At 43.0% G+C, this 16145-nt stretch overlaps 1 protein-coding gene across 1 annotated transcript; it reads left to right on the top strand.

Annotated features, from left to right (window-relative positions):
* Window positions 1–1475: 1475 nt before the first annotated feature.
* Window positions 1476–8757, top strand: LOC309404969 (NELL2-interacting cell ontogeny regulator 1-like). Its single transcript, XM_081999626.1, has 3 exons — window positions 1476–1794; window positions 3596–3684; window positions 8597–8757. The coding sequence occupies exons 1-3, from the start codon at window positions 1671–1673 to the stop codon at window positions 8666–8668; spliced, it is 285 nt and encodes a 94-aa protein (XP_081855752.1). The 5' UTR covers window positions 1476–1670; the 3' UTR covers window positions 8669–8757.
* The last annotated feature ends 7388 nt before the right edge of the window (window positions 8758–16145 follow it).

The raw sequence follows: 16145 nt of genomic DNA, 5'->3' as shown, positions 1-16145 counted from the left end.
CCATTAATTAAAACAGAAAACCCATGCCACTTGTTATGATTTTAATCCCTTTATTTTAAGGATTGTAGAAATAAGAAAAAGGATCACATCAGATCACTTCTAAATAGTGGGAGGGATAGGAAGCCCAGTTCTGGGGTTATAGGAATTACATTACCAGATCTATTTTGGTGTGGGCCCAAATATATCTGTGACTCTACATGTATATGTGTTTCTCTTGCTTCTGAACCATCTCCTACTCCTGTTTAGGTTGAGGTGCACAGGAAGGGGATGTGTATAATGCTGCTCCTTTCTTGGATGTATTGCTGGTTTGCATGTGCTGCAAGTGTTTGTGCCAAGTTTGCAGCTTCAAATTAGCTGTGTCTGAAATGGTAGAGTGCATATATCGAAGAGCAAGCTTGTTCCATTCTGTGTTTGTGGCAAGAAGGGGAAAAACCTTCCCTTTCCTGCCTCCTTCTATTGCCCTTCCAAATGTGAAATATGAGCTGGTTTGGGGAGTGCTGCACTCTTGCATTCAGCACATGCAGATTTGATGTTCTTGTGCAACATCTTTAGTTTAGTATCACTGACTTAAAAATCAGGAAAGGACAGAATGCTTTCCTGGGTTCAGCTAAAGAGAATTTTCATGTGGATTTTATTGTGTTGCTACAACTATTTGATTCTTTCTTCATTTGAACATACAGGAACAGAGGTAAAGTTGGCTGAACTAAGGACCACCCTAGCAGTTTGCCAAGATCCTTGAAGCTTGGATAGAAATCTGTAATAGGAACTTGCGGCTTGAGCCAGTCCAAGTTTCCCATGTTTCCTCTTGATCTGAACAGTTTACCTGTTGGATCAAGAAAATACTTCATTTGAAACCTGTGTACTTATCAAAAGTTTTACCTCTGTGTGAAAGGGAGGTGTTGCTGGACTGGACTGTACCTGTCTTCAGGGCATGGTGTGACCTGGCTGTGATGTTCAGGAACAAATGGATGGCTGCAAATACAGGTCTGAAGCCCAGATTAGGAGGGGAAGCAGAAGGTCAAAGAGTTCTGATGCATTTACTGTTTAGAAATTCTACCTATGAATTTGTGGAGGTTTAACAAAAGTCTTCCTTCAGCTACTTTCATGAAGGAGTAAGTTTTTTATGATCATTGTGTGCGTAGTTAATTATAATGGTTAGCTTTAGTTATACTTGTGAAAATATGGTGCATCAGTAAAGCAAGCGAGTGCGTAAAAACTTCATTTCCAGGTTCAGGTCTGTTTCAGCCTGCTCTATAATCCCTGCAGTTTTGATCTCAAAGTCTAACATAACAGTGAACCAGCTGTCCAGATTCACATGCTAGTCTGGGACTGTGTAGTTAGAAAAAAGATTGGAGTCACAGAGAAGGCAAATTTGCTGGTGTCCTGGCTTGCAAATGAAACTAAAAACTATCTAGGGAGTTCTGATCTTCTCCTTCCTGTCTAGGGACATTCTCTTCCAGTTGGGTTTTATGTGTGCTGCTGGAATAGTACAGAGAACTTCTGTCCATGCTCTAGATGTTCTGATTTATATTTTTTTTCTTTTAAAGGAAGACTGCCAATGCTTTAGCTGTCAGGAACATTAAGTTCTTTGTAACAAAACCTTGTATCTGTAATGTTCCTCACTGACTTGTTTGTGTCTCTTGATAAACAGGGAAGCACCCATTCCCAAGATGCTGGCACCCTGCCTTCTGAGAAGAGTGGTCCTTACAGTTCCTTTAGTTTTTGTGGTTGCACTGCTTCTCACGGAGCCTGTTCGATCTGATCAAGATGCGGGAACAGCCATACCAGCGGAAAGTATGTACTACCCTACAGTCCTCTCATGTAGTTCATACTGTAGTTTTAATGTTGCAGGACTTCATATCATTGAAGCTTGTCCAAGTAATTCAAGCTATTTTGGACATGTCTTGCTTATGTTTTAAAATCACAACTTGATAGCATACCAGTGCTGTTTTCTTCCTGTGTGCAAGGTGTTCCACTCTTTTATCCTTATCTCCTTCCTATTGTTGTCTTGCTTGTACCTGAAATCTGCCACTGTTCTGTACCTTTTCTTTTCTACAGCCCTTTCCTTGTGTTAGCCCTTTCTACGCCAGGAGTCACCCTGTCTGCTTTTCAGAGACATTCTTGAGACTTGCTTTTTTCAACTGACATTGACTATTCATTAGATCTTTCATTCTTGCTAATGTCTACTATATTAAAGTCAGTAGTTTTTATTTTAAAAATTCACAGTGAAGATGCCAAGAAAGCACACTTTGTCAACACTTAGTCTTGCAGCCTTCAACCACCTAATTCGCCTTTGCTGTTCTGTGTTGTGTTTAATTTACATCATAAATGTAATGGCAGGTCCTCGCATAAAGTTGTTGATGTGGAAAATGCTGTCCTCTCCTTATGTCTGGTGCATATATAATAATGCTAAGCTTGGGCGCTGGTACAATGAAAGAGGAGGTCTGTAATACTGTTCAGTGTTTATTTTTTAGTTCCCACACCTCCCTCCCCCTAGCCAGTTAAAGATTTGGCAGACTCCTTTTCTGCAGCAGGCAGGATTCCTGTCTGCTTGTTAGCACACAGATCATAAGCTGGAAGCTCATACTCCAGCTTATCGGAGGCATGTAGTAATCAGTCAAATATGAAGTGTTTGCAAAATAGGCTGACAAGACACTGCAGGATTTTCCAACATCACTCTAGGTTTCATCCTTTCTTCCTTACCAGAGCTCAAAGAGCAAACTAAACCTGTGCTCAGAATTTCTTACTTGTGCAATATTTCCTGTGAAGGTGTCAGAGAGGCACAGGCACTGAGAAGCAAATATAAGCATATGTAGAGCCTGATGATTCGAAAACATTTCATCATGTCTATATTTGTTCTGTCTCAGTACTGCTATCTGTTAGGGCGCAGCAGTGTTACATGATGATCAAGGCAAAGCAAGCCTTGTGACCTTCAGTCTGGATATCTAGATGTGGGAATACTATCTTAAACACTGCAATTAGTCCACAATGCAGCTGTTCTGCTTATCAGCAATGCCCACTAATGACAGGGCATTGTGTTTATCTGCTGCTTGCTTCACCAGCTTTGGACAAAGCTGTATCATATTCAAAGTTAGAAGCTAAGTGATCTGTCTTTGTGATAATGTAGTCCATTTTATTCCATTAGCTTTCTATTTAGAGCTCAAGTTTGTGAGATTAGGAGACAAGATTTTTCCAGGGAACAGGTTCATGGTTTCAGAAGTAATTTCTGAAGAATCTGAAGATGAGGTTGAAAATGGGCTCAGTCTTGGTGGAACAAAATGAAAGGCTCAAGTTATGGGTTTAGTGTTTCCACACTATGAACTGTGACAAGAGAAGGATGAGGGGAACAGCAATAAAGGAGGAAGGAAAATTTTCATGCAAATTTGTTGAAGTAATTCTTTTGCCATTGAGAGACTGGGTGGACTGTCATGATGGACCATTTACAATAACTTGGGTCGTTCAAGAGTGCATACATCAGTACTCACTCTGTGAATTCTTTTCTGCAGCTCTTCCTCATATTCACAATCACTGTTTATTCCTTTTACTTAATACTTCACGCCATATAGTCACAGTTCTCTACTAAATGCTCTCCTAGGTCGTCCCTGTGTTGACTGCCATGCATTTGAGTTCATGCAGAGGGCTCTGCAGGATTTAAAGAAGACAGCCTATAATCTAGACACGCGGGTAAGGAAGCATTCCATTTCTTCTTTTTTTTAATATGGAAGAAAATGCTGTGGATAAAAGTAGATAAGGTGGATGGATTTTGCACAAGTCTTTCAGTCAACTGTACTGCCCTATCTTTTAAGGTGAGGCTGGGTAATTACATTTCATCTCTCTATGCAATAATCTGTGGAATTCTTCTGCCTTGGGGTATCAGGGATGCTAGGAAATTTAGGAAAGAGTGAACTGACAGTCCTCAGCCCTCTACCCTTCTCTTGTCGAGTTACAGCCATTAGCGCTGCTATTCTCATTCCAAATGCTTAGCACACACCTTTGTTTTTATGTCAGGGTTAGTAAGGTGAGACCATCATTTATATACATTAACCACAAGGAGAGAGCCAGCTGAAACAAAAAGCCTACTAAAATAAAATACTCCCCTGCACATGCTTTTACCCCTGGGGAGAGGCTAAGGGAGGAAACATCATCTTGTAGATACTTTTTGCATTGCTTTGATTCCACAATGATGAAAAATGCCACAAAGTAGAACAGTGTAGGGAACAAAACTTGTTTGGCTTGCAGTCAGTGTGGAGAATTTGCCAAGGTTGGTATCTTCCTTCTGTGAGGGAAGTTGAATCTGTGTTTTGCTACTGCAACCTGCAATCTGTGATTAGCTGTATCCCAGCTGCTGTCAGATAGCGGTGTCTCAGGAGGGTAGCTTTTTCCCCGCCTCTTGTGTAGCCTTTAACTAAAGTGCTATATCTACACTCTTGCACAGATTTTTCAACAGAAGGCACTCAAAACATTTTTGCTATTCTAATCTATGGTCAAGGTTGTTCACAGTTCAAAGCCTGTGAACTGGCATCTTTGAAGAATAGTTTGAGGTAACTCCAAGTAGGGTCCATGATGTTTAGGTGAAAATGCAGGTGCAGGAATGAAGATGCCTTGAATTACAGCATACTACAAAAACTAAACAAACATTCCGGCAGAACCAGATTGGTATGTAGCACATTTACAGTTAAACAAAATCTGTTCAATAGTTATGGGTCAAATGTATTTTGGGCTCCTTCATGAAGAAATCTCGTTAATTAATACATCTGCTGAGCACTGTATACAGCCCAAACAAGATGTTCAGATTGTGCTGTAACTACTGTGTAGTTCTAGCACACCTTTTCCTTCCTTTACAAATCTTTGAACCTTCTGCCAGAATTTCTAAATCTTGATTAAAAAATGTCTCAACTACTAAAATCTTCTCTGCTTGTCTGGCTATGACAGTGACCTTTATGACATCTACAGCTTGCAGACCAAGAGAGAAGCTTTATAAAATACAGATATCCAAAGCAGGAGTTGCAATAAGAGCCCCAAAGATAGCAACTGTATTTTAATACTTTCTAAAAAATAACAGACAGCCAAGGAGAGGAAATGAGGATACAAAAAAGGTTTGATTAAGAGGAATGTCCTATTATTGACTTTCACAGTTGTAGATTTGACAGCAAGCCTGAAAATGTGGCTCCATGACATATTCTCACTAAAACAAACCTATCGCTTTCTTATCACTTTAAAATCTAACTAATTTAATCCATATTGAGATCCTTCAGTGCCTCTGGACTATGACAGGCCTATTCCAGTCATTAAGCTAGGAATTCTGCCTACATCCTCAAAAGATGTGGAAATACTTAATAGTTGAGGACTTCTTGGAACTGCCTTCAACAGTGTTTCAATTCTTAGTTTTATTATTCAGCTGTGGCCTAATTTGATGCAAACTGGGAGTTTTAAGACAATTGCTTTCACCTACATATATATTTTACATTTGACTATTTTAGTCTTGTTTTGCTGCTCGGTGGGGCAAATGTTTCTGTCCCTGAAAATGCAATTCCCTTTGTTGATATTCCCACTGGAGACACTAATTTCCTTGAAAAACTCCCTTTTGTTTGCAGGCTAGATTTTTAGATGATGACTAAGCAGCTCCCAACACTGTTGGAGGGGGAGGGATTCCCAAAAGCTTAGAGAGGAAATTCCCATTTGATTCCTCCTGCAAATCTCACCCTGCAGTTTTTTACAGGGGAAACCATATAGTTTTATTGCACAACTCAAGAGTTTTCACACTCAATTTGGCCCTGTGTTGATCTGCATGGTGTCTCACAAAGCAAACTGACCCTGGCATAGGTCATGTAACCTTTTATGGGGGCCATAGGCTATATCTGCTTCCTTTTACGAGACTAGACATGCTTGTAACCTACACTGCTGATCACTTACTGATTGACAGGCTGGCTACCTTTTACTCATGCAGTAAGGGAAGGGTCACAGATCATCTCTGAGAGGCTGGATACTACCCATGCACATACTAGATCTGTTTGCCCCTCTGCATACTGTTTTCTACCCTTTCACTGCTGCTGGCCCCTTGGAGCACCTGCAGGTTGGATTAGTTGTTTTAACAGCAGTAACCAGCTCTGGGCAATCTTTTCTGGGGATATCTGTGATTCACCACTCAGCCGAAGTGCAGTATGTGGCAGGTGCAGCTCTGATCATGAACTAGAGAGAGGGTTCTTGTACTGCTCTGAGGGAGCTGCTGCCATCAAAACCATTCAGGCAGCTCACAGCCAGCTCCCTACTGCATCTAAAACCTGCTCAAGACAGAGGCCAGCAGGGAGCAGGCCATAAAACAAATCCTGTAAAACAAATCCAGTCTGTGCGCTACACAGTTCACTGTAAGTCTGCACTATGGACACTTATTTTCAAATTTCCATCACGTTTTTCAGAGTTAACCAGTGGACATTGCATTACAACTTTAAAGAGCTCAGGAACTACATTTTTAGCTGGAACTTACCGGCTTTTTTGTAGGTTCGGAATCTGGACTCTGCCCTGTTTGTTTGTTTGTTTTTTCTTATTTTTTTAAGCTTTTTTTTTTAACACAAATGGGGATAATAACAAATCTCTGTGCAAATGTTTTTGTGATCATCCTCACAAAACAGTCAGCAAAGCTACATTAGTGCCATTCATTTTGTTCTTTATTCCTTTCTAAACTGTCAGTGGTTATTTGGAATGTTCAAAACACGTTGTTAGATGTGGCCATGAAAGTAAAAACAAAGTCTTGAAAATGTTATTAAAGATATATAAGATGGTAAGCAGCCTTGGGGCTTAGCTCCAAAGCTGTTGGCATGCTGTCAACCTCCCTTATTCAAAACATTGCAGATAATGTCAAGGAGAAAGTTAGAAGGTGGTGACTGAGTATTTTTTATGTGATTAGCAAAGTCTGATCAGATCTTTCCAGTTTTGCATGGTAGCTGAAACAAATAAAAGCGATACCTGATTTAATATAGAACTACAGGGCTGTGTCTAGTGATTTATCATCTGGGTAAAAAACCTGACCAATAAATAGCTTTTCCTGTGCTAAGAAGGCAGGTGGTAAGCAGGATTCTTCAGCCCAGCTCTGCTCTAAATGCCTTTAGCTGATGTGGGTCAATGTCTAACACAACTTTTAAAACACAGCCTTTAATCACATGGCAAATCCATCTCATACGAAAATCACAAGACAGGCAGATTAAGGGTGGATTTCACTGGCATTTAGAGCTGGTAGTCTTCATAATGCCTTTTTTTTGTGTAGCTGGTTACACCAATGGGTATTAATTTGGTGAGTGGATTTCCTACAGCTAATGTGTCCCATGACAAAAGGGAGGAAGTCCTCTCTTGGATCAGACTGATTCTCAGATATAGGTTCAGCTCATGATAGACAAACTGAGATGAAGTTATGATGTTGATGTCAAACAGCTCTGTGCTCCATCAGGCATCTACTGAAGCCACAAGTGCTCCAAACAGCCAGGAAGACCACAGTGTGTGTGTGCTAGAGACAAAGGATTCCCAAATTTCCTTTATGCAGCCCTGCTGTTCCTTCCCTGGTCTGCAGCCCTTTCTTGCACAGGTAGGCTGAGTGGGTGCAGGCCTTTCTGATCATACCCAGGTCCAGCTCTGGGAAGTTCCCAATCCGCCCTTGTTGCTCCAGAAAACCCCTGTGGGCAGCAATGATCTCCTGATATTGATGAATGCCAGTTCAGCTGGGACATCTCTACTTTTACCAGTTTGGGACCTCTTTCCTTAAAGAAGACAGCAATCTCATCACATGTTTGAACTGTGATGGCTGCATGCCAGCTCAGCACCTATCGTCTATTTTAGGCTCCAACGGCATATTAACAATAAAAACGGTGAAGCAGGAGAAGTTAAAACAGAAGTAAATGTCTTCACTGAGAGGGCGGTCGGTCACTGGAACAGGCTCCCCAGGGAAGTGGTTGTGGCACCAAGCCTGTCTGAGTTCAAGGAGCGTCTGGACAATGCTTTTAGTCATATGGTTTCGTTTTAGGTAGTCCTGTGAAGAGCAGGGAGTTGGACTTGATGATCCTTATGGGTCCCTTCCAACTTGACATATTCTGTGATTAAATAATGCTTTACTTTCTCTGTATAACTTTCAAAAGTGAGTCCAGGCTGTAATACTCTAAAATTCAATTTTCTGAATCTGTTTTTAAGTAAAAGAAAAATTTCTGACAGGTTTCTGGGGTTGTTTTCAGCCTGTCATGAACTTGAGAGCTTCTGTTCCAGTTTGTGCAGTTGAAGTAAGATTGTAAGAAAGGCAAATAACTTTAAACAAAAATAACAGCACCCAGACACATACTGAATGTGCTAATGTGAAAAACATGAATGTGTACCAGACTGAATTTCTCCGTGTCACAGGAAGTATTGCCATGTTGTTATGCCAATTAATCTCACAAAAGCTAAATTATTTTGCAGATCAGTAAGAAATAACTCTGATTTTTACCTCAAGCCTCATCTCATACAACGAATTCCAAATCTTAGAACACAAGTAAAATGGACTTTTCTTTGGGAGCGGATTAGTTTTACGGTGCTGACACTTGTGTTTTGATGTTGCTTTTGTTCCCTCCTCTTATAGACAGAAACTCTGCTTCTTCAGGTGGAAAAAAGAAATCTGTGCGACTGTGTAACTGCAAATCTGCTGAACTGAATCCTGGAGGCCAGCTAAAGAGTATCACCTGTTCAGCGGTTTTTAACAGGCAGCTGTATAAAACACAGCTTTATGGAGTTCATGTTGCAAGCATGTATGCCCCAATGTACTGAGGAAATTGAGGGGCTCTGTCTTATGTATTTGTCTGTTCTGTTCTTTTTTAAAAGAGTATCCTCTTTTCACATCCACTGGATTGCCAGTAAGGGCTCAATTCAGTAAATCTGTTACTTGGTATTAGAGTGGGGGGAAAAATGTACCTGCTTTGATTTTTAAATCAGAGTTGGCCAAGTGTAACCCAAAAGATAAATATGGCCAGCAATGCTTTAGAGACACTTCTAGCTGTTTTTTGTCTCTAATATGAACATATCTCTGTGGCAACTTACCCAGTTACGTTGAGACAGGGAATTGTGGTCTCGTAGGCTTTGCCTATGTATTAAAGATGATGGAAGTCCTTTCTGTTTGTTGTCTGCACTGTGACCACATTCAGGCATGTTGTAGTTCTGTCAGCTGTAAATGAGGTATGTGTCATGAGGAGGTATATGTGTGCTGTACTTGGACCAAAACAGTTTATATCTTAGTGCTGAGTTTTCTGGTATCCTGCATAAAAGTATTGTCTTATTTAATTAAAACCTTTAGTTTCTTCCCCTCTTTCCCTGGCCACTCCATTCTTAACCCACTGTATCTTTAAATAGCTTTAGCTTAGCAGGTTAAATGGATAGAGTAGAAAAAGGAGAATAAGGGTATGACTAGGCAGCCTTGCCAGTTCCAGCTGTACCAAATGCTACCACCAGAAACTGCTCAACATGACATTGAAGGAAAGCTCCATGCAGTGCCAAGGGGTTTCATCATGAGAGTGCTCCATATTTTACTTTAGGTGAAACACAGTGGTTAGGTCATGCATATTTGGTCCATTCTGTGATAGACTGAACTCTGAATGTTTTGGCCTTTCCTTTTAGTTGCCTTTGAAAGCTGCTTTTTTTGTTTCGGGCATGAAGACAGGTTTGTGTACCTGAAAGCTGAGATGATTTTTATTCTCAACTCTACCACTTTATTCTAAGATACTGCATCCACTTACAAGTCTGAATTGGGCTGAGCAGTCTGAATAGCTGCTCTGAGTTTGTTTGTCATCATTTAGAGCTGTCTCAAACCACTCTGACAGTGGGGCTGTGCAGAGTGGATGGGAGGTGGACATCTGAAGGCCAAAATGTCTGCAGCTGAATTTGGAAGAAAGTGCCTGCCTGCAGCCTTACTTCTCTAACTAAGCTGGTAGGACTTTGCTGGAAGTGGACAAGAGAGGAAACACAACTACTGCTCTGCCAGCTCTGTATGGTAACAGACAGCCTCATTGGCTTGCCAAACTGGTCCAGGGCTTGGAAAACCAATTCCTGCACACTGAGAAGTACGGCATGCCCTTCTGCATGGGACCAGGACATAGGCCAGCACAGCAGCTCAGTGTGAACTGGAGAGGGATTCTGATGTTATTTTTCCAAATTGCCTCAGCGACCACCTGTGCTGTGTGTTTTTCACTAAACCTGTTCACACAGCTTGCGAGCACTGGCAGTTCTCATATACGGCTGCTGGGCAAAACAAGGATAACTGCAAGCCTCCCCTGCAGCTCTGCTCCCAGAGAGTGGGAAGGGGCAGCAGTCCTTACTCATGCATGGCAGAGCTTTTTCTGGACTTTTTGGAGCAAAACCTCCTTTGGAGGGCTTCAGCTGATCCTGGTTGTAGCAGAATGGCTTCTCAGAGCTTCTTGGCTTTTGCTGCACATGGGTCATTCCCATCTTCTTCTAGCTTGGCTTTTTTCTTCTGCTTTGCTCTGGACCTACCTTGGTTCTCCTCTCCAGTTCAACCTCCATTCCCCCTTCCAGTTTGGTGTTGGGTTTCTTGGTGGACCCCTGGCCCTCCGTCCTGATGTCACTGCAAGTGTGGGCAGCGGGGCTGATACTCCTCAGGTCAGTAGTTCCTTTAGATCCAACTGGCAGCACTGCAGGAGCAATGAGTGGCACTCCAATTTACCATGGAGTGAGTGAACATGGTGCAGAGCAACACTGGTATTTCATTCCCTGTCCAGGGGAGACATTGTGGGGAAGGGCCTCTTTCTACCTGGGCAGCCAACATTCCCACTGCAAAATTTGGAGGAAGTCCAAGAGCAGTTCAGCTGGTGAAAATTCTGCTCCCATAGCTGAGTTAATCCATGGACAGTCCACCAGGATGCTGTCATCTCACCAGCTTGTTATAGGTGTGGACAGGCACCCAGCCATGGTTGGGTGCTGGTTTTGCCAGGTATTGAGTAATAAGATGTTCTGGCACAACTGGAAACACCTGTAGATCTTGATTTTTTCCCTCGGTGTCTGCACAGACACTAGCTTGAACAAAAGAAAATCTGACCATGTGGAAATACTTTCCTTCAGTCATTTTGCTACACCTCTACCTTCTGATTCACATCGCCAGAGCTGGGGTAGTGAAACACAGGACATAATAGCTGTTGCCCCAAGGGAAAGCAGCCAGGAGTGAGATAGATGGGGAAAGAGGAATAACTTTCTCTTTCTCTTCCTGAGAATCTGAAAAATTAAAGATTTCTTTCAGTCTGCAGAAGATCCATTAGAACCATGTATTTCCTAGTGGAAATTGCTGTATGATTCTTTAAAGCCCACCTTACCTATTTTCCTTTAGGTGACTGTTCTGTATTACCTCTTGTTCAAAACCACCAAAATAGCAGGAGAGCAGAAGACAGCTAATATGCCACCAGTTCTAAACCAGGATTGGCAGGGAGGTCTGGGAATTGCACCCAGCAACCAGAATGTCTGTTCTGGGCAAGTGAACAGAAACTTTTGAAGGATTTGAATATGTAAACTCAAGTTTAATATGACACAGTGTCAAGAGTCAAGACCATTTTTATAGAGCAAAAGAATACATCAGAACCAAATAAACTGCTGACAAAAGCAGCTAGGATAATCTGCAGTAATGTGCAGACTAGAAGTCTTCAGTCTAGACAAGAGATGACTGAAGAAGGAAATGATAGAAGTTTATAAAACCACGAGTGACCAGAGAATGACTGTTTGCTGTTCCTTCCCTTCTTCTAAAAAAAGAAGTAGGGTGCACTGAATGAAACCAGCTGGAGGCAGGGTCAGAGCAAATAGGAGGATGATGCTCTTGACCTACTGCATGTTTCAGTTGTGGAAGTCCTCATTGCAGGCTGTTGCTGATGCTAAAAATTTACATGGGTTTAAAAAACAGCTGTCCAGATTTTCATGCCTGAAAATCCTATTGCAAGCTGTTAAATATAAAAACACCACTTTTTATTCAGGAGGTCACTGAACCACAAATTGCAGGTTAACAGCGTTGTAGGAAGACATTGTAGTTGACCTGGTTTTGTACTTTTCCCTACACATTTCTTGTGTGATGAGATCAAGGATCTCAAGGATGAGATGCTGGTTTTCCCATTGCCCAAGGACAGGACACCATTAAGCAGGCCAGTGGCCCTGCTTCCGCAGCCCAGTACATTGCAGAGATCGCTCCAAAGGGAGGAGTAAAGGTTCCTTTTAGAAGAGAAAGAAATGGTACTGCAAAACATTTGCCTGCTTCCAGGAAGAAGCTATATAATGATATATATCATGATATATGTATATCTTCGGCCTGTTCAGGTCACTGGTTGAGAGAGTCCCTTGGGAGACCGTTCCGAAGGGCAAAAGGGTCCAGGAAGGCTGGACAGTCTTCAAGAAGGAAATCTTAAAGGTGCAGAAGCAGGTGGTCCCCATGTGCCGTAAGAAGAGCTGGCGGGGAAGGCGACTGGCCTGGCTGAACAGGGAGATTTTGCTGGGAATCAGGAAAAAGAGGAGAGTTTATCACCTCTGGAAGAAGGGGCAGGCAACTCACAAAGAGTACAAGGATCTCGTTAGGTCAAGCAGGGACAAAATTAGAAAGGCAAAAGCCCAGCTAGAGCTCAGTCTGGCCACAGTTGTAAAGGATAACAAAAAATGCTTCTACAAATAGATAACAACAAAGAGAGGCAAGGAGTATCTCCATCCCTTATTGGATATGGCAGGGGACACTGTCACCAAGGATGAGGATAAGGCTGAGGTACTTAATGCCTTCTTTGCCTCAGTCTTTAACAGCCAGTCCAGGTATCTGCAGGGTATTCAGCCCCCTGAGCTGGAAGATGGGGATGGAGAGCACAATAAACTCCTCATAATCCAGCAGGAAGCAGTTAAGGACCTGCTAAGCCACCTGGACACCCACAAGTCTATGGGGCCTGATGGGATCCACCCAAGAGTACTGAGAGAGCTGGCAGAGGAGCTTGCCAAGCCACTCTCCATCATTTATCAGCAGTGCTGGTTAACAGGGGAGGTCCCAGAAGACTGGAGGCTTGCCAATGTGTCGCCCATCTAGAAGAAAGACTGGAAGGAGGATCCTGGGAACTACAGGCCTGTCAGCCTGACCTCGGTACTGGGGAAGATCATGGAGTGGTTTGTCTTGAGGGTGCTCACAGTGCATGTGCAGGACAACCAAGGGATTAGGCCCAGCCAGCACAGATTAATGAAAGGCAGGTCCTGCTTGACCAACCTGATCTCCTTCTATGACCAGGTGACCCACCTAGTGGATGAGGGAAAGGCTGTGGATGTTGTCTACCTGGACTTTAGTAAAGCCTTTGACAGCGTCTCCCACAGCATTCTCCTGGAGAAACTGGTGGCTCGGGGCTTAGACAGGTTTACTCTTCGCTGGGTGAGGAACTGGCTGGATGGCCGAGCCCAGAGAGTTGTGGTGAATGGCGTTAAATCCGGCTGGCGGCCGGTCACGAGTGGTGTTCCCCAGGGCTCGGTTCTGGGACCAGTCTTGTTCAATATCTTTATAGATGATCTGGATGAGGGAATTGAGTGCTCCCTCAGTAAGTTTGCAGATGACACCAAGCTGAGTGGGAGTGTTGGTCTGCTGGAGGGTAGGAGGGCTCTGCAGAGGGATCTGGACAGGCTGGATAGATGGTCTGAGGTCAACTGTATGAGGTTTAATAAGGCCAAGTGCAGGGTCCTGCACTTTGGCCACAACAACCCCATGCAACGCTACAGGCTTGGGGAGGAGTGGCTGGAGAGCTGCCCAGTGGAAAAGGACCTGGGGGTGCTGGTTGACAGCCGGCTGAATATGAGCCAGCAGTGTGCCCAGGTGGTCAAGAAGGCCAACAGCGTCCTGGCCTGTATCAGGAATAGTGTGGCCAGCAGGAGTAGGGAAGTGGTTGTGCCCCTGTACTCAGCACTGGTGAGGCTGCACCTCGAATGCTGTGTTCGGTTTTGGGCCCCTCACTACAAGAAGGATGTTGAGGTGCTGGAGCGTGTGCAGAGAAGGGCAACGAAGTTGGTGAGGGGTCTGGAGCACAACTCTTATGAGGAGTGGCTAAGGGAACTGGGGTTGTTTATTCTGGAGAAGAGGAGGCTGAGGGGAGACCTTATCGCTCTCTACAACTACCTGAAAGGGGGTTGTGGCGAGGTGGGTGTCAATCTCTTCTCCCAGGTAACTAGTGATAGAACAAGAGGAAATGGCCTCAAGTTGCGCCAGGGGAGGTTTAGACTGAATATTAGGACAAATTTCTTTATGGAGAGAGTGGTCAAGCGTTGGAACAGGCTGCCCAGGGAGGTGGTGGAGTGACCATCACTGGAAATATTACAAAAACATGTGGATGTGATGTTTCAGGATGTTGTTTAGGGGACATGGTAGTGTTGGGTTAATCGTTGGACTTGATGATCTCGAAGGTCTTTTCCAACCTTAATGATTCTGTGATTCTGTAATTACTTGGATATTAGCGTCTTCTACACAGTGTACAAGCACGGGCCTGTCTAGCTTTCACTTTTTGCCTTATGGTCTTTCCTCTGCTTCTGTCTTGGCTTTTTGCTCAAGCCACTGTCCTAGCTGCCCTTTGTGCTCTACACTGGGTATGCAGATCAAGTCTCCTATGCCATAAAGAAACCTTGCAGCAACGCACTCATGAGTAGCAAACACTTGTGCATATGAAAAATGTCTGAAAGTGACTGCATGTTGCTGTGGTCATGCTACTGAGCTAGGAAATCTCTTCCAGACTTATGGTCCTATGTCTCTGATGGCTCTGGCACTGTTTTGCCTCGTCTCTCTTCATCTACACATACAGTATCTTCTCTGCCCTCTGAAAGCCTGACATTTTTAACATGAAAAATGGAAAGCGTTACTACAAACAGGTTTTCTCTTCCCATCATACTTAAAACTGCTGCTGTGCCTCCTATAAGAAGTGCATTTTTTCTGCTCAAAATCCAAAGGTCACTGTTAAATCCAAACTGTTGTTTCATATGTATGTAGTAGGGCATCAGAACATGCATGGATCCTTCTCCCTGTACACCTTGTCCGGTCTTATTCCCTGCACTACATCATGTGGTTGCCTCCTGCTTTGTGACTGCACTGAAAGCTGTCTGAGGCAAAGAAGTTGTCACGTCAGTAGCACAGGAAGGTGGCCATCACACTTTGAGGTTTTGTGAACTTGTTAAATAAAAATCACAATGTAAAATATGCTGGCCTGTTGCTCCAGTTTCAAGCATAGCATTTGTTTTTATGCATAGTTTTGCAGTTTAATCTCCATGTAGATATTCCTTAACCTTCTAACTCCAGCTTGCTGTTCTGAGTGTAACTTTGTAGAGATGGAGAGTGGCAGAGATGGTATTTTCAAGGCCTCTAAGCTCCTGAATTTTAAAAACTGGCTTAAGACATAAGAAAAAGAGCTCCAGGCATGGATGCCATAAGAAAGCAAATGCAAATATCTGCATATATTCTATTTCTTACATTGGTCTGCCTACACTTTTCTTTCCTGATAGCCAAGGCTGTCATCATGTGATTTCTGCTCTGAACCATGCACTTGCTGAAAAGCTACTAACATATCAGCTTGTCTTCATCAGCCTTGAGTGCCTTTTGCTGTTTAAATCAAAGTGATACTGCACTTTTCTGGTCATTTAAGTGACAAAACTATAGCTTGTTCTCTTTGTCAGTAGAGTCTGAAAATGGAACAGAAGTGGCAACTCATTATTCTTTATATAGCTTCACTCTTCTTGGAGAGTCCAAATAAACTGTAAAGACTGATGACTGGTGATGCATGTTAGACCATTCCACAGGGTAAGCAGGACGGAGGTTTCAAGGGAGGCCAGTGTTCAGGTTCTTATTTTGGGGTGGGAGGTTCTGAATATTCTGAGTGTGTGCATTAATAGCTGCACTTAATACTTAATATTCATGCCCAGGCAAATGTAATGGCAGCCTCAGCCCTGCGTTACTTATGATTGTTTGATGTTTTCTAAGCATTGATGCTATTTTTTTTTTAAGATCAGAACTTTATTTTTACCCCATTCCTTTATTTTATTCCTAAACCCCATAAAATATTTGGCTATGCAAAAGCCAGTAGGTGCCACTGACAGAGAAAAGAAGAAACCACGCCACTGGGAAAGTGTAAATACAGCAGGGTTTTTTGCTT

This window comes from Phaethon aethereus, assembly GCF_964289735.1.
Source record: "Phaethon aethereus genome assembly, chromosome: 4".
Classification (NCBI taxonomy): domain Eukaryota; kingdom Metazoa; phylum Chordata; class Aves; order Phaethontiformes; family Phaethontidae; genus Phaethon; species Phaethon aethereus.
This window is presented reverse-complemented; position numbering and strand designations above follow the sequence as displayed.